Genomic DNA, 22,822 nt, shown 5'->3' on the forward strand with positions numbered 1-22,822 from the left:
GTTTTATCAAATCCAACATCAGCACAGTCTACCAGGACGTTTTAGAGCACCCCATGCATCCATTTGCCGACAAGAGATCATTTTCCTGCAACACACAACCAAAAATACCAACATCTGCTTCAATTGCCATGATATCGCTCTTCTCGATTGGCCAGCAATTTGGGCCTGACTTAAACCACACAGAGAATCTATACAGTTTTGTCAAGAAGAAGGCAAGAGACGCCTCGCCCAAAAAATGCACATGAGAGGAAGGACACCATCAGTGCCACTTGGACTTCCTTAATACGTCAGCAAAGCCACAGGCTGACCACATCCGTGCTACGCTGCACTGATGATGCAATGATTCACGCAAAAAGAGCCCTGGCAAAATATTCATTGCACATACTTAACAGTTCATTGAGACACTTTTAGTAGGCCCACACTTCATTTTGTGTAATGTTTCGATATATGACTTTCACTCTGTGTTGAATTAAAAGTTAAATGAAAAAAATATGTATGTATATATGTCTATTCTATAAGCTGTACCTCTGCACAAACACTAACACTAACACTCACATTCATCTCATTCTCTACTCCCCTTTTTGTCTGCCAGGCACGCCGAAGACATGATTGTCACCCCTTTTGCTCAGGTATGTTTGCTTGCACTTGTTTATCATGCATTTTACATACTGCTCATTTTCTGCAGTTTTGCAAAAGCGGTGGAAAAAACAGAACAGTGAACTTATCCCCCCCCCCCCCTTCTCAATTCTGCTCCTTCCCTCCCCTCTTCTCCTTCCTTCTTTCCCTCCTACGCTGTCCATCCATCCCCCAGGTGTTGGCCAGCCTACGAACTGTAAGAAGCAACTTCACCATCCTCGCCAATGTCACAACACCCACTAACAAGTCAGTATCATGCTGTCGAACACCCCTTCCCCACACTTGTGCTCATCACAACTGCCTGCTTATTGTGTAGTTGTGCATATGCAAATATCTCCATTTCCTTGCTCCCGTGTGGAAAACATTTTAACCGTCGTGATTAACTGGTTTATGAGTCTCAGACAATGCTCAGGGAAAATTTAATCGGCATCATTTGGCATTTTTCCAGCCAACTGACTGAGGGCTGAGTGCACGGAGCTTTATGCCTCAGATGTATGTCCCTGACTCTTTGCCCAGACGATGGAGACGGTCAATAATGCTAAAATTATTCTCCCTTGTAATGCAGTAGACAGAAGGAGCTCGAGCTGGCAGGCTTTTAGCACCACGTCAATATGATATATAAAGCAATGCAGCACAGAATCATCAGCATCTATAATTACACAGTGCTGCACAGTGAGAAGGCCTTTCAAAGAACGCAGTCATAAAAGAATGAAAGTGAGAGTCAGGCTTTGTTTTTGGATGGATTTATTGCGCTTTAAAAATACACATAAAAGCTTTGATGTAAGATATATATTTGTCATAAATAACTTAAGATTAAAGATATCAATATATCTATCTACTACTGTCTGAACAAAGCCTTTTGTTGCCTGATACTGTAATGCTGATGGCAGTGTATTTTTGCGCCACAAGGGGGCAGCAGTGTTTTATTCATCCTCTCATATCATTATGTGTTCGTCCACAGGAGGTCACCAGTGACAAGCCAGCCCACTGTTCCCCAAGCTACTCTCTCTGGTATGCTGTCAGCTAATTAAAATTTATAGTCCAAGGAGTTTTCTTTTAATAACACACTAAGGCTCCACGCTCCAAAAGATTAAAAAAAAAATCATACAAACTTTGTCTGCCATCACTGTGAACACAATGTGTGTTATACTCAAGCTGAGGGATAATGTTTCATATACTTCTATTTATTTATTTTTATCTTTTTGTCTGTGTCAAACTGAATTAATTTCAACTAAAATCCATAGTCTGAGCGTTTTACATTGTAGCTAAAACAAGGGGCTGGAGAAATATAAATAAAAATAAATACTTTTTTAAAAACATATAGTCCTTTCTTGTAATAAACAATGGCAAAAATTTATAAACAGTTTCAAAGACATGAGTTTAAAAGCCTGACAATGCACAGGTAAAGGCTGTTTTTCAGTATTTTTGTTGTCATCTATTTGCTGTTCTTCTTTCAAAATGGGTTTTTACAGTGTGTTAGATTGTATTACATTGAAAGTACATTCTAAAGCCATGCAAATGGCTGCCAAAATAATTATATACCATAAAACTTTCACCTTTAAGTGTTACCTTATGTATACTAACCATTTATTTATTTATTTATTTATTTATTTATTTATTTATTTTGTATTATTGATTTATTATTGATGTATTGTTTCCCCAAATGAAAATTCCAAAGCAGTTCATCATAAAAAATACAAACATGATAACAGACGCGCTACATCCATACTACTATATACTATAAAATCTAAGGAACATAGAGAAGAATTTTGCAAAAGTTTGAAAAAGTTAAAATAGAAAACAAAATTTAGCTTAAAATCATGTTACTATGAATTAATTAGTCAATTAATTAATCTCTCAATGTAAACGTGTATGCATGTTTACTAAGATCTAATGACGTAAGGTTATGTATACATCTAGATTAAGACGAGGAATGAAATAGCCTTGTTGCTGTCCAGACAAAGGACCTCCTGAAATATGTGGCGTGTCTCAGCGCTCGGAGAGAAGCCGGCTGCTGCGACCTCTCCTCTGACACTCCACGAGGTCATGGAGAGGGTTTCTATAATTGTTCTAAATTACCTTCAATTTGTTCATTATCCCTCCCTGTACCTGAGACCTTGCAGGCTCTGGCCCTTTTAACCAGCATGTCCTTCCAATTTTAGAGGAGCTCTGCACAGTTGTGAGTAATTGTTTGACCACCTGTCTTGGCAGAATTGGTTGATTTTTATTCAAGAACAGGTCGGCTGGCACGGACATTTAAACATAGACATCATCGGGGTTGATGAGTGTGTGTAATTGTCTGAACTGTACGTGGGGCAATTTGCTTATTTAAAGTCAGACATATTAAATCAGAGAACTGCAGTTAAGGAAGAGCTTCTCAATAACATCTTAAATCATGTCATAAGCTTATTAAATTAATAGCTTAAAGTTTAAGTAAAAATTAAATATATTTACAAACATGTTTAACATTGAGCAATAGAATATTTGCATGAATTTATTTAAAACAGATTTGTAAAACCACTCAGTAAATCAGAAGGGGCCTACTCCTAATTTCCAAAAGACTATAAGCATTAAACAAAACAAACAAACAAACAAAAAAAAATAATCAAACTATCAGTTTTGCTATTATTTCCATGCTTTTTCTCCATATGTTGATTTAAATGATTTCTTAGAGTCTGTGTGCCTTTCTCTCTCAGAGGAGACTTACCAGCAGATGGCTCGGGAGACTCTGGAGGAGCTGGACTGGTGTCTGGACCAGCTGGAGACCATTCAGACCCACCGCTCAGTCAGTGAGATGGCTTCCAACAAGGTACAGACACACAAACATACCCACCAACAATTGCTTGGTTTTTACATATGGTCCAAATGGGGTGTTATCCATTTGTGTAAAAGGGGACACACACAAGCATCAATATCTTATCCGACATACCTGGGATGTCGGATAGGTAACAACATATACATGGACTTAATCTCCAAATGCTTATGACATAAAACTTTGGCAAACACTGCTTAGAAAAACATTTTCTCCCCTGTTAAAAAAAAAAAATCATGCAAGAATGAAACAACATGTAGAGTCAAAGGAATCACAATCCTTCCAGAGTTTATTTTCAGTCCTGCAATGACTTATCAATAAATTATACATTTTATTTATGGTTTGCAATATTACACATTTGTTGTATAAGAAGCACGACATGCAAATATGTTGCACCAGATATCAGAGGGTTAATTTTTGAATTTGCACGCTCACATGAATGTGAGGATTTAGAGCAGCTTCTTAAGGATGCATGCAGTTGTATTTCCAGGGGCACAGGGACATAGAGGGAGTGAGAGAGGGAAATGATGTGACGGTCTGTGGGTGAGGAGGACATGAGAAGGAGGGGGGAAAGTGGTCCTGATGCTGATGTCTCCACTGTAACCTTGGTTGCTATCTAACGGCAGCAGGGTCTGCCCTTCCCTTTTACTCATTGGCTTCCCGCTCTGACCACAAGACGTGGTTTAGGCAGGAACCAATGACAAGAGAGGTAATTCTCCTTTAACAGTGCTCTCTCTTAAAGAGACAGTGTCAGAAACCGTGCCCCCCCCCCCAGAAATTGTCCTCATCTTCTGTGTCATCATTAATAAATAAAAGATTTTATTTATCATCTTCAATCCGGCTTGCAATGAAAGAGCCGAAGACGAAAAAGAACAGATGGGCGTAACTTATATGATTTGCCCAGGGATGTACAATGCCTCTGGGGACACAGTCTTTGCGGAAACATTTCAGTGATTTTGCAGAAAGGAGCAGCACAAATCCTCAACGCCATGCCAACATGGAGGTGCACACATGAACGTTGGCTCTCTCTGTCTCTCACTCTTACTCACACCCTCGCTCACACACATATTTGACAGACGTACATGCTGTCGTGTCGCACATGCGCACTCAGCCTCCAACAGGGAGGCAGCTGCAGAAACACACACACACACGCATACACGCATGCACGCGCCTGCAGCCACTGCCTGATTAGCTTGCGAGTGCTGTCTACAGCATCCAGGGAAATGGCGAAAGAGGCAGAGAGCACTGGAGAACGAATGGCAGCCTAAAGCAGCAGGATTAGACCTCTGGCATTTTGGGGCAGCTGAGGCATGGACTGACTCGGAGCAGAAGACTGGGTTGCGCTGCTGTCGGGAGGCGAGCCGATTGCCCGTGCACAGGCAGTGTGCAGTTGAGGTTTGGAGAGAGGCGACTCAGACGGGCTGTTGCACCGGTAGTACTGGGCCGGGCCTTTGGATCTGTACCGTTTGGGAGGGGCAGGCGACGCAAGGAAAAGGAGACTTGTTTTTCCAGACCACTGTTTTGGTGGGATTCTTCCACTGGATCGTATGCTTGGAGGCCTGCCTGCTCGCGTCCCTCTCTGTTTCTTCCAGTCTGTCTCTGTCTCATTCACTGTGTTCTTGTTTTCCTCTTGCCATCATCTGCATCCCTCTCCTTCTCGATGCTCCACTTGCCATCCAAGTTCCCTTCACCGCCGCTGTTCGAGATCACAAACGTCACTCTCCCTGTTTTCCTCACCTCTGCCATCTAACTCTTTTTATTACTGTTTGTCTAGAGAACCAGCTCTTGTGGTGTTGCTTTTTGTTTACATCCTTCTCAAATAAACACATCTTCTCCATCAACTCCTCTCTGTGTCCTTCAGACGGTCTCGCATTCCCCTCTCTTTCGCTCTGTCCTTACTCATTCAGCACTCATCTACCTTTTATCCTGCGGTGACTGTAGATTTGGGTCAGCCTGCTCAGGAAATGGGATAAGATGTAGTCTCCACTGCAGCCAGATCCAGGGGGGGCTCCTGCTCTGCCCATCAGGGGGATCCTCATCTCTGGAGCACACTGAGGCTGGAGTCTGACTCAGGACTGACTGGGTGCCCTGCTTTGGAGAACTGGATGTAGACAAAGAAAATCTGCACAGGCTGCCCCTACCCTCCACCCCTTCCCCATTCCCCATTTTGGGGCAGACGCCACTCTGGAGTGTCCCGGTTTGACTGGCTGTGGCCTCTCCCCACGGACCCTGACAACGCCCTCATGCCACTGGGGCACCCGCAGTGCCCCTGGCCCAATTCACTACCACACCTCATACCTGTGCCATAGGCCCAAACCCCCTGGTTCTCTCAACATGGGTGTGGTAGAGGCCATCGACCCGGCACCATCTCAGTGCCCCTCACCTGTACCGGGGGGCTACAGGCTGCCCCGTTCCTCCAGCTACAGTCCTCTGCAGGGGAGGTCAGGGGCAGAGCTGGACCTCGGTGCAGCTGATGGAGGTGTGAGGGAGGGAAGTGGGACAACGGCTGAACGTAGGACGCCATTGGTGGATCTGTTCTGCGAGACCTGCTCAAGGCCCTGGCTCATCGGTTGGTGGGACCAGGTAGGGTAATGATAAACGAGCCAGAGTGTAAACAAAGTCTGGGAGTTCCAGTGTTGGGTGGAGGCTGTGGGCACCTAATGCTCCACTGTTATGTACTTAACTAACTTTATTCCAGCATGTTTGCTTGACTCAACAGTGCAATTAGCAGTTTTATGTAACAAGAAAGAAAATCAACAAACACGGATTTCTTAACACTTCATTCATTTGGGGAACTTTTAAAGGCCTGGTAGTGACACTGTAAAAACCGTAAACATATATATTTGCATATTTCTGTACATAACACATACTTGAATCCACAGAGGATGAGATGGAATATCTTTTTCATTGTTTCTACACAACTGGTGTAAAAACATAATCCAGTTTGTCTTTGTACCTCTACACCACGTTTAAGGCTCCGTCTACTAAGAGAAGAAATAAACAACTTAAAAATTAAGCTTGTATGTTATGATATATAATTATTTCAGCTTTATCACAAATGTACAAATTCTATTCGACACATTTCCTTTCCTTCTTGCATCCATCTCACTCCCTCCTGGTTGTGTGAGGTTGCTGTCAACACAAATGTGAAAGAGCTTTTTTTCTCAAAAACGGTCACATTTCTTGTCTGAAGTTTTTTTTTTCAAACAAATGTAACAAGTTATTGACTTTGATCATGTCAGATTTTGATCTGGTGTAGTATCCTGTCCTAGTGCTGCTCACAGAATATCTTTGTGATTTAGCTTAAAAGGATTCCCTTTTACTACTTTGTGTTTTATTTGAATTTCGGTTAACAGGTCCTAGCTCAGAGCCCCACTCTGCACACGTTGTGACTGTAAGAGAGGGTAGCCCTTCACATATGCAGGTGTACATGTGTGTCTGCCCACAGTTATATCTGAACACTATTTGCATGTTTGCCTCATTAGTCAGTGTCAGAGGAAGTGTTATTTGTCCTGGCACTTGGACTGGCACGGTAGAAGTGTCGACTGGCAGTGGTGACTCAGCATTACAGCATTAGGGAAGGAAAGAATGGGGAGACTGAAAGGGTAGGTGGTGGGTGGGGAGGCTTGGGCTGAGCCTGTTGCCTAAGTGTGCCACCGGGCTACAGCTTTCCAAGGAACCGAGGACTGATTCTGCCTTACTGCTAGCAGGGCTTGTTGTTATACTGCCTATTTGCTTGTGATGAGCTGCAGACTGTATAGAACAAGTGAGGAAGTGTGAAGAAAAAAGGAAAGGGTTGAAACATGTTTTCAGAATGCCAGCAAGGCAAAGATGAACTTGAGAGACAGGGGGAAACATTTAAAGGTTGGAGAGCAAGAACAGAGCTTTAGTTTTCTTAGAAGGTAGGCAGGAATGCAAATGGACAGCAGGGAGATCTGGATAGAAGGAGACGAAGAGGAGAGAGAGTTGACCTTGGTAAAGGTCAGAGACACCTGCCGACTCCCTCAGATTGTCACCCAAACAGCCACCGCTCTCACATCAAGCTGAAGGACTGACTGTGAGGAGGCAGTTGCTAAGGCAACTGCTCTGGTTGCCATGGAGATTGTTATGTGTGAAAGATCAGTCAGTAGGACGCAGACTGAGGGGTCTGTCCGAATCGCATCATGCCCTCTCAAGACTCGCTTGATCCGGAGCCATTACACCTCTCGTTGGGCGAATTGTGTTTGTGTCCAGAAATAAAGCATTACGTAAAATCGGGACGGACGTTCAGGAAGAGCGTTTGCTTCTCTGCGTGTGCTCACATTTGTGTCTGGGACCCGCAGACTGTGTCTGACACTGCAGATGCACAGAGAACAATATGTATAAAAATGGCTCATAACTGCAACACATCACTCAAGCTGGTGCGTTGAACAGCCTGTTCTCAACTGAGAGAAAGGAGGACGGATGATTCATAATGGATTTTCTCGCCTCATAATACATCAGTGTGATAATTTTACTTGTATTGGAGCATTTCTTCGGGCGTATTTCTGCAGATTCAATCTAAAACGCAGCGTTAACGTGTGCAGCCATCTTCATCACCAGAAACTCGTGTTTGTACTAAATCTATAAACTTATTCTCCCCTCAGTTCAAGAGGATGTTGAACAGGGAGCTGTCCCATTTGTCAGAGATGAGTCGCTCAGGGAACCAAGTGTCAGAATACATCTCCACCACCTTTTTAGGTACAACAAACACGACATCTCCTTGTTATTAAACTTAATAAAGCCGGGGTTGTCAGGTGAAACTTTGTCTCGTGATGTGTTTTTTTTTTTTTTTTGTTTGTTTTTTTTTCAGATAAGCAAAACGAAGTGGAAATCCCATCTCCGACTCTGAGGGAAAGAGAGAAGCCCATGTGTCACATCAGCGGTGTGAAGAAGCTCACGCACAGTTCCAGCCTTTCCAACTCCACCTTGCCTCGGTTTGGCGTGAAGACGGAGCACGAGGAAGCTTTAGCCAGGGTAAAAGAACTGACGGGCAACACAAGAAATCAGACCTGCTGGAGATGGCACAAAAGCAGAAATCAGTTTCTAAGCAAACAAATCTCTCATCATATTTACAGAAATACCATGCTATCCAGCAGTTATGATTTATTCTATGAAACACATAGTATTTTTGTTATTGATTAACACAGAATTGATGTCTGTGTGATTTTTAAAGCTGTCTGTTGTGCCGTCAGGAACTGGATGACTTGAACAAGTGGGGCCTTAATATCTTTCGTGTGGCAGAGTTCTCCAATAATCGACCCCTAAGCTGCATCATGTTTGCCATCTTCCAGGTGAGAAGAAAATGGCAAACAAACCTAAACAATGAATTAGTCACCAAAATTAATATATATTTTTTTATTTTTATGTTAAACTAAGCTTCACTTTTATTTGTTTTGTGGCTTTATTTTGCTTATTCTTACTGTTGGGTTAGGTGCCTAAGTCAACTAGTGACTGTAGGCGACATAAATAAATAAATAAACTGCTATATGAGAAACTATTTTTCTTCAGACTTTGGCACCAACACTGCCTTGATAAAGTATTCATGCCATTTGAACATTTCCAGATTTCACATTGTACTTCGTTGTCTTTATATACTGTATGACAAACCATAATAGAATTTAATCGAATTGAATGGGATATTCCTTATTAAATTTCAGTATCAGCAGCAGAATGTTAGCAAATGTTAGCACACTTATGCACCATAAAAAGTGCAGTGCAAAGACACAAAATCTTACCAAGTATTTTTTGTCTAGTTTCGAGTGCAACTATTTTAATACACTTAAAATAAGTCTCAACTAACTTACAAAAAACTGTACTTGATATTAATGAAAAAGTAATTGCACTGTTGGCAGACTTTTTCACCCATAAAATGGGAAAAATGTCTTGTTGAGTTAAAAAATCACCTAGTGGAACTAATCGCCAAGAGAAGTCATGCTTGCAGTTTGCCACGAGCCGTATTGGAGGCCCAGTAAACATATGGAGGGAGTTTATCTGGACAGATGAGACCAAAACTTAACTTTGTCATCTTTTCCCATTTTAGGATTTATACTGTTAATATGCCCCTTATTGTCTCTCTCTGCTGCAGGAAAGAGATCTGTTAAAAACTTTTCGGATCCCTGTGGATACTTTTGTCACTTACGTGATGACCCTGGAGGACCACTATCACGCCAATGTCGCCTACCACAACAGCCTTCATGCTGCTGATGTCACCCAGTCCACCCATGTACTGCTATCCACACCAGCTCTAGATGTGAGGATCACAGTTAGAACATCCATCCTACCCAACATAAACATGCCACTTGACTGAAGTGACCGTTGTTCCTCTTGTTATTTCTCCCTGACAGGCCGTATTCACAGACCTGGAGATATTAGCAGCTTTATTTGCTGCCGCCATTCATGATGTAGACCATCCAGGAGTGTCCAACCAATTCCTCATAAACACAAGTGAGTCAGAATGAGAGCAATAAAGAGAAATATATATCAAGTATTAAAAAAAAAAAAATATATATATATATATATATATATATATGTATATATATATATATATACATATATATATATATATATATATATATAACATTCATAATTTATTTTACAGGCAATTTTATTGCTATTAAACCATAAACTAAGCAACCAAAGCTCTGCACTTACTGTGGCTTTTGTTGTTATTTCACTTATTGGAAGCTGTTTCATTAATATTAATAATACCTTAATTCTTAGGATTCTAGAATAAATATTTATATCATTTTTGAAACAGGGGTGTCTTTAACTGTTGAACCAACACGTCCATTCACTATATTTGTTGCCTCCTCAGACTCAGAACTGGCCCTGATGTATAACGACGAGTCCGTTTTGGAGAACCACCACCTGGCTGTGGGGTTTAAGCTGCTCCATGAGGAGAACTGTGACATCTTCCAGAACCTCACCAAAAGGCAAAGACAGAGCCTGAGGAAACTTGTGATTGATATGGTAGATATCTGATAAACTACCACAAAGAAAACTCTTCTCAGTTGTCATATTAGTCTTTAGCATTTTTTCCCCCACACTTCCGTAATACATACCGTTTGTTACCAGGTTTTGGCTACAGACATGTCCAAACACATGAGTTTGCTGGCAGACCTCAAGACGATGGTGGAAACCAAGAAAGTGACGAGTTCTGGAGTTCTGATGCTCGACCACTACACCGACAGAATACAGGTACTTTTTTATGTCAATGTGTGTTTTATGCATCTGGCTTTCAGTATTGCTGTGAAGGATCAAGTTGATTGGTTCATCTCGCCATTGTCAGTGAAGATAAGCGTTAGAAAATTGTGTGGAAGTGAGCAGCTGCCACACAAAGTAATTGTAATCATAAAATATAAAATCACAGAGATGTCAGTTTGCAGACTGAGTGATGTGTGTGTGCGACTTTTACCCAGGTACTGAGGAACATGGTGCACTGTGCAGACCTGAGCAATCCCACGAAGCCTCTGCATGTGTATCGGCAATGGACGGAGAGAATCATGGAGGAGTTCTTCAGGCAGGGAGACAAGGAAAGGGAGCGAGGCATGGAGATCAGTCCCATGTGCGACAAACACACCGCATCTGTGGAAAAAAGTCAGGTAAATGATTAGCAGTGGAACACACTTGCATGGATGGCGAACAGCTGGATTGCTGTTAATGCTGCAGGTGGGATGATAACCACAGAGCAGAGGCTGATCTATTAGCTCTGATCGCAGCAGTCGCCCGCCTACATTTTTAATGCCAATTTGCTGGGAGTAAGGTTGAGTCGAGTCAGTGTTATATTGTTTTTTTTTTTTTTCTTTTCTTTTCTTCTGGATGTAGGTGGGCTTCATTGACTACATTGTTCATCCGCTATGGGAGACGTGGGGAGACCTTGTGCATCCCGACGCCCAGGAGATCTTGGACACCCTTGAGGACAACAGGGACTGGTACCAGAGCACAATCCCGCAAAGCCCATCGCCGCCTCCTGTGTGTCAGGAAAAGGAGCTAAACAAATGCATCGACAAGTTTCAGTTTGAGCTCACCCTGGAAGAGAGCTCTCAGAATGAGCAGGGACACGGGGACGACAAAACCACACCAAACCACGTGGCAGAAGACTGCAGTGACATAGACAAGGACGATGACAATGAGGACAAGGAAGATCTGATGTCAGAGGAGAAGAATGAGGACATAATAGAGGAAGAGGACGAAGTGGCAATGGAGGAAGAGGAAGGAGAGGAAGAGCTGAAACCTCGGTTAGGTGAGGAGCCACAAAAGGAAAGACTTTATGACACAAGTCCTGTAGAAGAAGAGGAAGATTCTTCGTCGCAAGCTGAAGATACATGAGGTCTGCTCCTGTATCTCCCTCCTATCTTGCACACATTATGTTGTTGATTCTTTAAATGGACAAACAAAGAACAAATATGACTGCAATGACAATACAGACCTTTAAGTATATTTTTCAAAAAGGGAATACATTCAAAATCGTTCAAAGAGAAGCTAATTACACAGCAACTGTAGATTTGGAGTGATAAGTTCTAGGACTAATTTCACTAGGAACTTAAGACTAATGGGAATCTAGAAGGCCATTATTGATGGGCAAAGGAAGACAGTGTAGCACTCTGGTGACTGGAATGCACATAAATAAACACACATGAAATCACACAAAAACATCCACACAAAAAATAAAACACAATCAAAAGTAAGTCGTGTAGAGTACAACAATGCAATGTGCATACATGCATGCAGCAAGCCATGCAGTATCATTGCATTTCGTATGTACACCTATTGATTTAAAAAAAAAAAAAACACACATAGACTTACACAGGCACCTACGTACACTCGACTGTATGTTTGTATGCGTGCATTTACACAAGGAACATTGATCAGTGATGAATCTCTTTGGAAAAAGCCATTCCTTATTGGTTTATTAACTCGTGTCTAAGTCAGTATTAGTAATTCATGTCTGTTAGAATCTCAATAGAAACTGCTCTCTTCAGAGAAGCTTCGGTGACTTTTTTTTCCATTTCTGTCGGAAATAAAGCTTAAAAAAAAAAAGTCCGCAGAGTTGGAGAAAGAGAAGAGCGTAACGTGGAAGCGAAGAAAAGGAAGATGCTGCGTTGAAGGGGGCCCGGAGAGGCCCCGTATCCTTTTTCCCTTTACAAGGAGAGTGCTACTGGTGTAAGATGGCTCTGTGCCTTTGTGAAACATCAGCTTCCTCACTGAGGCTGTGGTGAAGCAATGCATTGTGGAACAGGAGAGTCTGATTTTTGGAATCATTTTTGATTGTCTCTTGTTCAAGATCTCTCTTTACTGTTCATGGTGTTGTGGTGTGTGACTCACACGTACAAGTTTCTGTGGTGACATGTTTTCTTCAGCTGTAAGTCTTCCTTTAGTTGCTCTTCGGGTGTTATGACAACTCAGAACTTTAGATGCAGAGCAATCACTAACACCCACCACTACCACCACTGGACTCTTTCCAGCTTATATATTTATTTCCTATTAGACTGATTTTATTATTATTATTATTATTATTTTCTAAACTTTCAGAGAATAAGCCATGTGATGCTTTGAAGCATATACATTTTTGCCTATTTTATATTTGAGATTTTACTGAATATGTTATAAAGGGAGAGAAAGTTTCATCAGCAGAACAAAAGTTCATTTGCTGTCTTCATTCTTTTGTATTTTTTTTTTGTCTCCTCATACATAGCGATTCTCACCAAAGTTAAGGAAGACAATAGACAAGCGTCAGTGGGTGAGTTGAAATGAAGGAAATCAGGGAGGCAGAATGTCAGGGAAAAGGTCTGGCAGTCCCGAATCATCCTTTCTATGTTTGATGGTTTTTTGCCTTAACGTCAGATGCAGGATACATACCTATAAGTATGTAGATTTAAAGACATAATACAGATATCCTAGTATATTTATAACACATCTGTAAACTTATTTCTGTGCTGGTGTGAAACAATGTATTTTGCATTTTGGAGGGGGAAGTGGGAAACACTGCTGCCAGTTATTTTTGTCGTGGCTGTGCTTGGATCAACTAAAAGAATGTGCTGTTTTTTGTTTTGTTTTTTTTTTAACAAACAAAGAAAATAAGATTGCATCCTATAGCTTCCTGGAGACATTTGTGATGAGATTACGAGATTATGAGTGAGACGGTAAGAGTGAAATACCGCAAGACGTTAAAAGATGTCGTGGCTCGTGTTGTCGTCCGCTCATTCTTCGCCTCAAGTGTCCAGGATCTGATCGTAACAGCCAAACTGTGCCAGGTTGTTTGAGCGTTTGTTTTCTCACAGGGTAAATCGAACATTAAGTTAAAGGTACGGGCGAGTTTCTGCAGGTCAGTAACTGAGCTCATGTGAAGTTGCCACAGATTGGTGCAACAGAAGCCTGTGTATTTGGTTGAGCTGTGAGGCTACCATGCAGGCTTTTCATGTAGTGAAAATGGGAATTCAGGATTACTATCACAGTTACTTAAATATAAAAAAAATATCTACTATCCCATATGCACTGGCCTTTTACTTTAAACATATTCCTTTGTTTTTGTGGCTTCTTGTTCTGTCATAAGCTATAAAAACAGTAATATTTAATTGCCATACAAACACGATACTGTAGCAATTGTTTCTTAAGGAGATTATTCAATTGATTGATTGCTGCCATTCTTTTTAAATGATGAAAAGAAAACATGGGAAAGTGTTTTCTTTTAACAGCTTGTGTACAGTTTATTTTTATATCATTCAGGTGGATGGTCTGGAAAATGAATCACATGCTGATGATATATAGCTATAATCATTACCACTCTTGTATATAATGTAATAATGTACTGTAAAATAAAATTTTATCCGAATTATAATGATTGACAAATAACCACCGAGACACCACAAGCCACCCCGTCACCTTGTCATTCTCGAATACTATATTTCCTCACATGTGGGTAACATTTTGTCATAACTTTTAATAGTGCACACTTATTGTTCGAATCAAATAAATTTGTACCAGCACTTTATTTCATCAGGTTTCAAGGTAAAACAGTTGGGTTCAGGTAGTGTGCAGTCTGTGTATCCATCTGGGCAAAAGTCCCAAACCCACAATATCCAGCGGTTGAGATGCACTGTAAAATAAATTAGACGTCCCCTTGAAAGAGTCTATGAGATTATTATTATTATTATTATTATTATTATTATTATTATAATTACTATTGTGTTTTTTTTGTTTGTTTTTTTTTACTGAAAGTCACAATATGTGTCCTTATTTGACTTGGTCATTTCCAGCACTTACACTCCCTTTGTTTCTTAGTAACTTTAAGCACTATCTAGCCTGATGGCCTAAATGTCCGTCCCATGGTGGCCTATTTATCTGGTTCCCATTGGTGTTGCTGTCAGGTAATGTTATCACAGACTGACTCCCTTTGAGAGAAATCCTCTGGGCTTTAATTCACGTGTTTGTCATTAGTAACAGAGCTTGTTTAAAGGGTGATAGGAAAAAAAAAATACATTAAATGATTGTAATATTTGTAAATGAACTTGCTGTAATGTGTAAAATGTGTCCAAGTTATTTTTTATTATATTATTTTTATGAAAGTTTTTTCCTCCTGACAGAGCCGAGGTGTCATTTTTGTGAATAAATGCATTTAATAAGCGACATCTATATATATAAAATAGTATAATAGTATATCAGTATATTTTTCTTTTATTTCACTGTTCGGTACCGTAAAGTGTGTTAAAATACAAATAAAGCAAGATTTTTATATTGAAACAAATATAGTACTCACATTCTCCTTTGACATCAATTAATTTATTCTTTAACTCCCTTACATTGTTACGCATGATGGGCCTGTTACTGGTATCAAGGAGTACCGGTAACTGGTCGATGTCAAAGTGTTAGAAAGTTGGTTTCAAAACTGATTAAATATTATAAAAAAGAACATAACAGACATAAAAGGCCTTCAGAGTTCTGTAGAACCAAATACAAAACTACTTTTTCTAAGAGCTATTTTGTAGGCCTTAAAACTATGAATATGATCTCAACAGTGTGTTGCATTTCACAATGCAATATGCTTTTAGATATACATCATCTTTCAGACTGACTGCTTTAGATGTCTATGTAAAAGTTTAATTATATACAAGGACAACAAGTTGTTTGTTGTAAATCATTAGTCCATAGAGATGATTTACATCTATTGGCAGAAGTAGTACAATTGTTTATTACTAGGAGAAGGAAAATTTAAGGAAATACATTAGAATATACTTCCCCAGAACAAATTTGCTTATTTGTTGAGAAGTTATTCCCATCCAGTGTTAAATATTAGTAAATATAAATATACCTCTTAGTAATACATTTGTGTGACATTGTGAGTAATGTACCCCTGAATAGAACATAAATTAAATAAATAAAATGAAGTAAAAAAAAAGGATGTACATGAAAGTATAAAACTAAATCTAGAAATAAGTTCAGAGGAAACTTAAGCTCAAAACCATTCAGAAAATGTAGCCGATATTTAAAATTGCTTTACAGTTTACATTTAAAATTGATATGTTTGGCTTCTCAGCTTTAACCTTCTATGTAAGGTTTTTACTGTGTTAAAAACAGTAAAAAAAACTGAGCTGGCATGAGATGGCTGCACAGCTTCTCCTCAAGACAAGTGTGACGTTTCTCCAGCTCTCCGCCAATCACAACAGGAAACTGGAACGTCTACTTCAATGGCAATGATATGACAATGATCATGTGCAATGCACTGACATATTTTTGAAGTCTTAAGAATCTTTAATTAATTGTATAACTGTGTCCCATTGTTGATAGACAGAATTTAGAATTTTCGCTACAATGAAATGTCGACCTCTTGCTGTCCGCCAATCGAAAGAAGAAGACTGTCGTCCTCGCGTGTCACGGATTTCCTTCTCTACACCAAATCACAAAAGAAGAAGAGAATCTCTTGTCCAATCAGATTGCAAAACGACAGAAGGCGAAAAGAAGGGTGGGTACCTCTATACGGAAGTAGGTTATTCCACCAGATAATGATTAGGCATTGGCACCGATAAAAATACATTTTCTTCCTTTCTGTTTTGGTAACTTGTTCACACTTCAGGTATTTAAGTTTATATAATGGTCACTGCGCAGATTTATTTTGAATTTGCTATTTATTGTTCGCCGTTTGGCAAAGCCATTAGCACAATTTGCTAGTTAGCGTTGTTTTATCTGTACAAGCTAGTAGCTACGAACCTCTAGCTTCTGCCAATACATGGTTTTACTCATCAGAAGTTAAAGCTGCAAATTTTACTATTGTGCAAATTGTGTGTATGTGTGTTTCTATAGGCACTGTTGGATCATTAATCTAGAGGTTGACCATGGTAATGTTCGGTCACTTCGTGCTGCTGGTTCTGATCGGCGGAGCCATGTCTGCTGAGGTTCAACGTCCCCGTGGTGTCCCCTTGTCAAGTAAGCATTCTTAACCTGACTTGTGATGGATTAAATAGTAATTCAATCATTTCATTTTGATTTGGGGGAGGTCTAAGCTCTTTGCTGTCTGTTTCAATGAATAACAGAACGCCAGTTTTATGAAGAGGACAAACCTTTTACGTGTCTGGATGGATCCCGTACTATTCCCTTTGACAGAGTAAATGACGACTACTGTGACTGTCTGGATGGTTCTGATGAGCCAGGTGTGTAAATCCTCCATCCTGGAGATTTATCCAGTTGTGATTTGAAAGTACAATGATTGTGACTCAAGGTGTTTCTCCCTCCCAGGTACTGCTGCTTGCCCCAATGGCAACTTTCACTGCACCAATGCGGGTTTTAGACCAGGCTTCATCCCTTCCTCCCGCGTCAATGATGGAATATGTGGTATGCATTTTGTCCAGTTTCAAATACACCTTTAGAAAAAATATTTAATAGCTTCTTAACCCTTACATTTTCTCTTTAGACTGCTGTGACACTACTGATGAGTACAACAGTGGTGTTGACTGTCAAAACACCTGCAGGTGTGTATTTTCTATGGTTACAATAAGTTGCTTAGAACTGCCAAATGAAAATGTCTTGACGTTACTTGTGTGTTTTTCAGGGAGTTGGGTCGCAAAGAGAAGGAAGAACTACAGAAGATGGCAGAAATCGCAAAAGAAGGCTTTATGTTTAAAAAACAGCTTATCCATGAGGCCAAACAGGGGCTTGAGGACAAGAAGGTTTGGAGAGAAAAACGAGCTCTGAATTTAGTCTGTGCAGGATTAATATTGTATATTCTGTTAAATAATTTTATTGATTGTTTTTATGTAATCCATGCAACATTTGTGCAAACAATAGAATACAGGATTAATATGGAGTTTGGGAAAGAGTTGATATGTCCTTAGTTTTCATTCCTAGTCTTTTCTTTTTGTTGTTGTTTTTGTTTTTACAAGTTCTGCTCGTAAAGTGATGAACCCAGGCCTAGTTTAGAAGTGTATCCTTAAAATATATATTTTTAGGTAAAGTGATTATTTTTAGCTGTACAGTACAATTCTTGATTCGGATTTTATTTGGGCTGAATTGGCAATTTCATTTCGGTTCAACAGAGTAAACTAGGAGATGTCCAGAACAGTAAGAAAGATCTGGAAGCAAAGGTTGAAGCACTGAGAACAGTTAAGGAGACTGCAGAGCAACCAGAGAAAGAAGCTAAAGAGCGCCATCTGAAGGCCTGGGAAGGTAAATTAAGATTAACACCACCTGGTGTCTGTAAAGCATATTCTTTCTTTCAATGTTCAATCTGTTCTTCCTCACAACATCTAAATTGTGGCAAACAGAATCACAGACGAGACAAATGTAAATTTGGCTTTTATTTCAGAACAAAAAGCTGTCATTCGTATGGAGAAAGACAAGGCTAGGATGGCCGACGTATTTCTTGAACTGGATGATGATGACGATGGCTTGTGAGTACCGCTTACGCTGCAAAATGTTCAGGAGTTGTAAGAAATGAAACGTTATTTGGAAACGAAAATTACGTCCATTTAAGTTTGGAAAAGGACCCAAACTATATGCTCGTATTTAGTGTTGTTGTAACTTATTTTGTAATGGTTCTCTTTACTGTATGCTACTTCATTTTTTAACCAACACACCCGTTTAGATATTATGTCCAGGTTTTAATAAAATGATTAAATGTCATATCTGTAGGCCGTGGCAGATTGTTGAATTATTATTATTATTATTTTTTTTGTAAATTAATGTTCCTTTTTCTGTTTGTTTTTTTTAGTGTGTCATTCACTGAACTTCAGTCCCATTCTGAGCTTGATCCAGATTCTGATGCTTCATTCACAGAAGCAGAAGCTCAGGTACAACTCTGGCTATTTCCTCTAAAACAGTGTTGCTAAACCAAACTTAAACTCAAAAGTTGAGCTGATAAAAATTTATTGCTTTTTGTAACTTTTCAGGGTTTGTTAGGTGGAGTGGACAAAGTGGACACGGTAGCATTTGAGACTGTCTGGAATAATATTAAAGAAAAATATGCTTCTGAGGTGAGAAAAATTCAAAATCGTGGTTGTTAGTAGTTATTTGTTAAATATTGATGCTGCAGCTAAATGTTTGTCTGTTGGGATCAGTCCACTGCAGATGTCCCTCCACCAGGGGAAACTACACAAGAGGAAACCCGAGATCCATCCTCCGACAATGACTCTGAAAACTACCCTGATGAGGACATCCCAGAGGAAGATGATGATGAAGACATGGATGAAGATGATGAAGATATGGATGAAGGAGACTATAAGGTAAACTTTTTGATTCTCAGTGAAACTTAAACTTGGCAAATCTCAGGTTTGGGTAATTCATCACTTCAATTTGGTTTCAGCCCCCTTCAACGTCACAAACTGATGACAAGAAGGATGATGATGAAGAGGGCACTATGCCACCCTATGACCAAGAAACACAGACTCTCATTGATGGTACGTGTTTGTGACCCAGCAGTCCTGCAATGACTAGTGATTTCCTAATTAAAAGGATTTCTGCTTGGTCTTCCAGACCTTAAAACTTTTATATCAAAAGTCTTGGAGAATTGATGTTTGGAAACTTTTACATGCATCGGTGGTCTCTAACATTTGACTTATCTGACTTTTTATGTGTTGCTAAATTCAGTGTAATCATCTGTTTTAATTCCAGCCGCTCAGAAAGCCAGGGATGAGTTCAATGAGGCAGAGAAAGCTCTGCGGGAGGTGGAAGATCAGATCAGGTACGTTTCAGTATAAAAAGGCCTTTTTGGCCAGTATTATAAATTTTTGCCATCAAAATTTCTGTTCACCCAGCCATGTGTTGGGGGTTGCAAACTAAAACCTGGAGTTGGTTTGTTTACAGGAACCTTGAGAAGGAAATCTCTTTTGACTTTGGACCCAGTTCTGAGTTTGCCTACCTCTACAGCCAGTGTTACGAACTGACCACTGGCGAGTAAGTGCATACTTACTCTTTTTAAAATGTTTTTCAAGTGTAACAGAATAATCTCTGAATGACTACATATCTTTTTCTCACAGGTATGTCTACAGACTTTGTCCCTTTAACAAAGTGTCACAGAAACCCAAATTTGGTGGATCAGAGACTAATTTAGGGTAAGGATGGGAATTTATAGTTTGCATGTTTGTTGTTAGAGTTGATTTACTTATTTTATTCAACATGTTCTGTTTCTGTCACACAGAACATGGGGTAAATGGGCAGGTCCTGAGGATAACATCTACTCTGTGATGAAGTACGAACATGGAACCGGGTGTTGGCAAGGCCCCAACAGATCCACCACTGTAAGTCTGAGGCAGCATTTGACAATCTCTGTTTATGTTTTTTTTTTTTTTTTTTTCAAAACTATAAGTAACAGCCTTTGTACAATATTAGGTTAAGTTAACATGTGGAAAGGAAACAGTTGTGACATCTACATCAGAGCCGAGTCGCTGTGAATATCTGATGGAGTTCACCAGCCCTGCTATCTGCCAGGACCCCTCAAGCTCTGATTCAGGACATCCTGACCATGAGGAGCTCTAGAAGCTCATTAGCTGTAAGTATTTTATATTTCCAGTGGTTGTGGACGCCTTATTGATTGCTATATATAATCATGCAAGTTGTTATAGTGGTCACATTTTTAAGTCTTAGGTTATTTAAATTAGTGGATCTTAGAGCGATAAGAAGCTAACAATTTGGTGAGGGGTTACAATAAAGCCCAAAGAAATATTATCAGTTGTGACACAATGGTTTCTGTGTTCTTTACTGGCAGCAATTATCTTTGGTTTTAATATTGTATATCAGAGAACTATGTGTACTTTGACCTGACTAAGTCGTACACTGTAAGGTTGCACGATGGCCACAGACATTTGTTTTTCTTGTATCTGAAATTTTCTTTATTTGGTTTGCTTAATTTCAAAGATACATTCATTTAAACTTTGTTCTTCAAAGTCAAATACCAAAGGATGAAGTTGAACCTAAAAAGTCACTACCTTTGCCAAAAGCTGTTGTCTTCTGTCTTGCAGAACGCTGTGAAGGGACCACAGTCATTGCAGCAAAAATGTTTCCAGTCTGCATGCTGTTCCGCCTCCGTCTGCTTTCTTTGTAATGGTTACGGAAATTCCAAGGAGAAGTGAAATGATTGTGATCGGCACGTCTTATCTTCCACCCCTGCAAGATGTGCTCAGATTAGTTTTTTAAGTCGGATGTATTGTCATTCCACTGTTATCAAATAAAGTTGTTTTAACCATATCTCAGCCCGGTTGTAACTCTCCCAACCAATAAATCTCTTCTGTCGTACGATTTCCATAAACTTCACCTAGATTTGATCAATTTGGCTGCTAACAGACTCGGCTCAAAATACAGGTTTAAAATTCCTGTACTGCTATTTTGTAGGTTTAAAAAGTATATGTGATAATGTGAATTATTGTGCAAGATCAGGTTTCTGTGATTGGGAAAAAATGAGACCAATAAATGTCTTCCACCTCCTAGTGTGACGCCTGTGCTGTACAATTCATCTTAAAAACAAATTATTGTAAGTAATGTGGTAAGCATATTTTTGTACATTCTTAAATATCATCTGCTACACTTTTCATTACAACATTGTTTTGAGTCTACACCCGTCATTAACTTAATCTGGTTAATCAGAAGTGAAATCCAGATATTTAAGTTCTTCTAATTTACATAATTAAGCCCTAGTTTGCACGGAATCTAAATAGCCTTAAGTTCAGCAATGTTTTTGTTTTCATTTGAGATGCAGTTTTTGCACAGCCTGTTTTGTATTGTTCAATCATTAAAGAGGCGGTATTATTTTACTAACTGCATTAATTTACAATTTAAAATGAACATGTCACATGCTGATATAAACAAAACTTCTGAAAGGAGAAGTTGGAAGAAAATATCTTTTATAGTCTACCCCTTCTCTCATAAGTTAATTCACTGTGCCATAATCAACAATTGTAAATTTTTTCAGGCACATTGTGCCAATTTATTCCACAAATTTATACCTGAAGGTAATATTACCTTCAGGTATAAAAATTCTGTATATAGCAAACATAATTTAAGAGAAATTTATAATCTCTGTCTCTTTAAGAAGCTCTTTTCTGCACGCCGCCTTCGGCTCTTTATCACAAAAAGGCCTTTCCATTATGTCGTTTCCAACCACTTCGTAGGAGCTTTGATCTGAGAAGTAGTTTGTATGATAAGATCAAAGGACACAAAGTTCCACCAGGTGTTTCACTAATTGCTGCTGCTAGTCTGGAGGAGCTGAGTGGGGAAAGCGAGGGGAAAGGGTTGTTTTTGAAGTGGAAACTTGGCTGGATTTGTGAGAATTTCTCAAACATGCATGAAAGAATCAAAGCAGCTTGGTTTTAAGTTACTTTAGATCTAGCCATGATGTGTTGCATTTTGAGAATTGATTAGCCTACTTCATGTTGTCAGACAGGGCCTGGGTACAGCTGCGGATAAATTCATGATTTAGCACTTGTCATTCTCAAAGCTTTGGGCCAAATCCGGTTTGCCATGTGGCTTTTAATGTGATCACATAAAGAAAGCCTTAAAAAAAGGAGTTTGTCTCCTTAAATAATATTGTATCGAAGTATAAAAATGTGAAAAGATGCTTAATATTTCATTTTAAGAAGTACTTATTGACAGGAGAGACAGCTATTTATTAATGTTCTAACAGTTTGTTAATGGGTTTTATCAATAAATTCTGGCACAACCGGCCCTTTGAAAACCTTCACAATGTTGAAATGGCTCAATATGAAAGTTAACACTCCTGATTTAGCAGGTGGGGAATTATGTCTTTACATGGAGCCAGGTTGGTTTGGATATATATATTTTTTTTCCCTTTTGATGTATAAAATAATTAGAAAACTGCATTCTGCCTTTACTCAAGTCGTCTTTGTTTGATATTAATATGTGTTTGTCTAAAAA

At 39.5% G+C, this 22,822-nt stretch overlaps 2 protein-coding genes across 6 annotated transcripts in view; both read left to right on the forward strand.

Annotated features, from left to right (window-relative positions):
• The window catches only part of pde4a (phosphodiesterase 4A, cAMP-specific), a 44,575-nt gene extending 31,034 nt beyond the window's left edge, over nucleotides 1–13,541 (forward strand). For 2 of the 3 annotated variants that reach the window (XM_015050236.1, XM_015050237.1), the window contains exons 3-15: nucleotides 593–629; nucleotides 812–882; nucleotides 1,598–1,647; nucleotides 3,333–3,445; nucleotides 8,074–8,167; nucleotides 8,280–8,443; nucleotides 8,662–8,760; nucleotides 9,555–9,719; nucleotides 9,814–9,913; nucleotides 10,284–10,438; nucleotides 10,544–10,666; nucleotides 10,888–11,070; nucleotides 11,294–13,541. In XM_015050236.1, coding sequence (XP_014905722.1) covers nucleotides 593–629; nucleotides 812–882; nucleotides 1,598–1,647; nucleotides 3,333–3,445; nucleotides 8,074–8,167; nucleotides 8,280–8,443; nucleotides 8,662–8,760; nucleotides 9,555–9,719; nucleotides 9,814–9,913; nucleotides 10,284–10,438; nucleotides 10,544–10,666; nucleotides 10,888–11,070; nucleotides 11,294–11,797 — 1,858 coding nt within the window. In that variant the 3' untranslated portion in view covers nucleotides 11,798–13,541. Of the gene's footprint in view, nucleotides 1–592; nucleotides 630–811; nucleotides 883–1,597; nucleotides 1,648–3,332; nucleotides 3,446–4,258; nucleotides 6,032–8,073; nucleotides 8,168–8,279; nucleotides 8,444–8,661; nucleotides 8,761–9,554; nucleotides 9,720–9,813; nucleotides 9,914–10,283; nucleotides 10,439–10,543; nucleotides 10,667–10,887; nucleotides 11,071–11,293 lie in introns of those variants that run through there. The other variant, XM_015050239.1, reaches the window with a different exon arrangement.
• A 2,798-nt stretch (nucleotides 13,542–16,339) lies between these two features.
• On the forward strand, nucleotides 16,340–21,378 carry prkcsh (PRKCSH beta subunit of glucosidase II). Of its 3 annotated transcripts, none has more exons than XM_015050242.1 (18): nucleotides 16,340–16,427; nucleotides 16,766–16,888; nucleotides 16,996–17,112; nucleotides 17,198–17,293; nucleotides 17,373–17,430; nucleotides 17,511–17,628; nucleotides 17,995–18,124; nucleotides 18,264–18,348; nucleotides 18,669–18,747; nucleotides 18,847–18,930; nucleotides 19,015–19,179; nucleotides 19,260–19,353; nucleotides 19,568–19,637; nucleotides 19,760–19,849; nucleotides 19,933–20,007; nucleotides 20,094–20,193; nucleotides 20,285–20,444; nucleotides 20,914–21,378. In XM_015050242.1, exons 2-17 carry the CDS (start codon nucleotides 16,798–16,800, stop codon nucleotides 20,429–20,431), a joined length of 1,599 nt encoding a protein of 532 aa, XP_014905728.1. In that variant the 5' UTR covers nucleotides 16,340–16,427; nucleotides 16,766–16,797; the 3' UTR covers nucleotides 20,432–20,444; nucleotides 20,914–21,378. The 3 variants fall into 3 exon arrangements, with proteins under 3 accessions (XP_014905728.1, XP_014905727.1, XP_014905726.1); XM_015050241.1 differs by having other exon boundaries at nucleotides 16,368–16,447; XM_015050240.1 differs by lacking the exon at nucleotides 16,340–16,427 and adding an exon at nucleotides 16,446–16,538.
• Nucleotides 21,379–22,822: the final 1,444 nt, after the last annotated feature.

This window comes from Poecilia latipinna, unplaced genomic scaffold (assembly GCF_001443285.1).
Source record: "Poecilia latipinna isolate Pla-1442-1.1 unplaced genomic scaffold, P_latipinna-1.0 Scaffold981, whole genome shotgun sequence".
Classification (NCBI taxonomy): domain Eukaryota; kingdom Metazoa; phylum Chordata; class Actinopteri; order Cyprinodontiformes; family Poeciliidae; genus Poecilia; species Poecilia latipinna.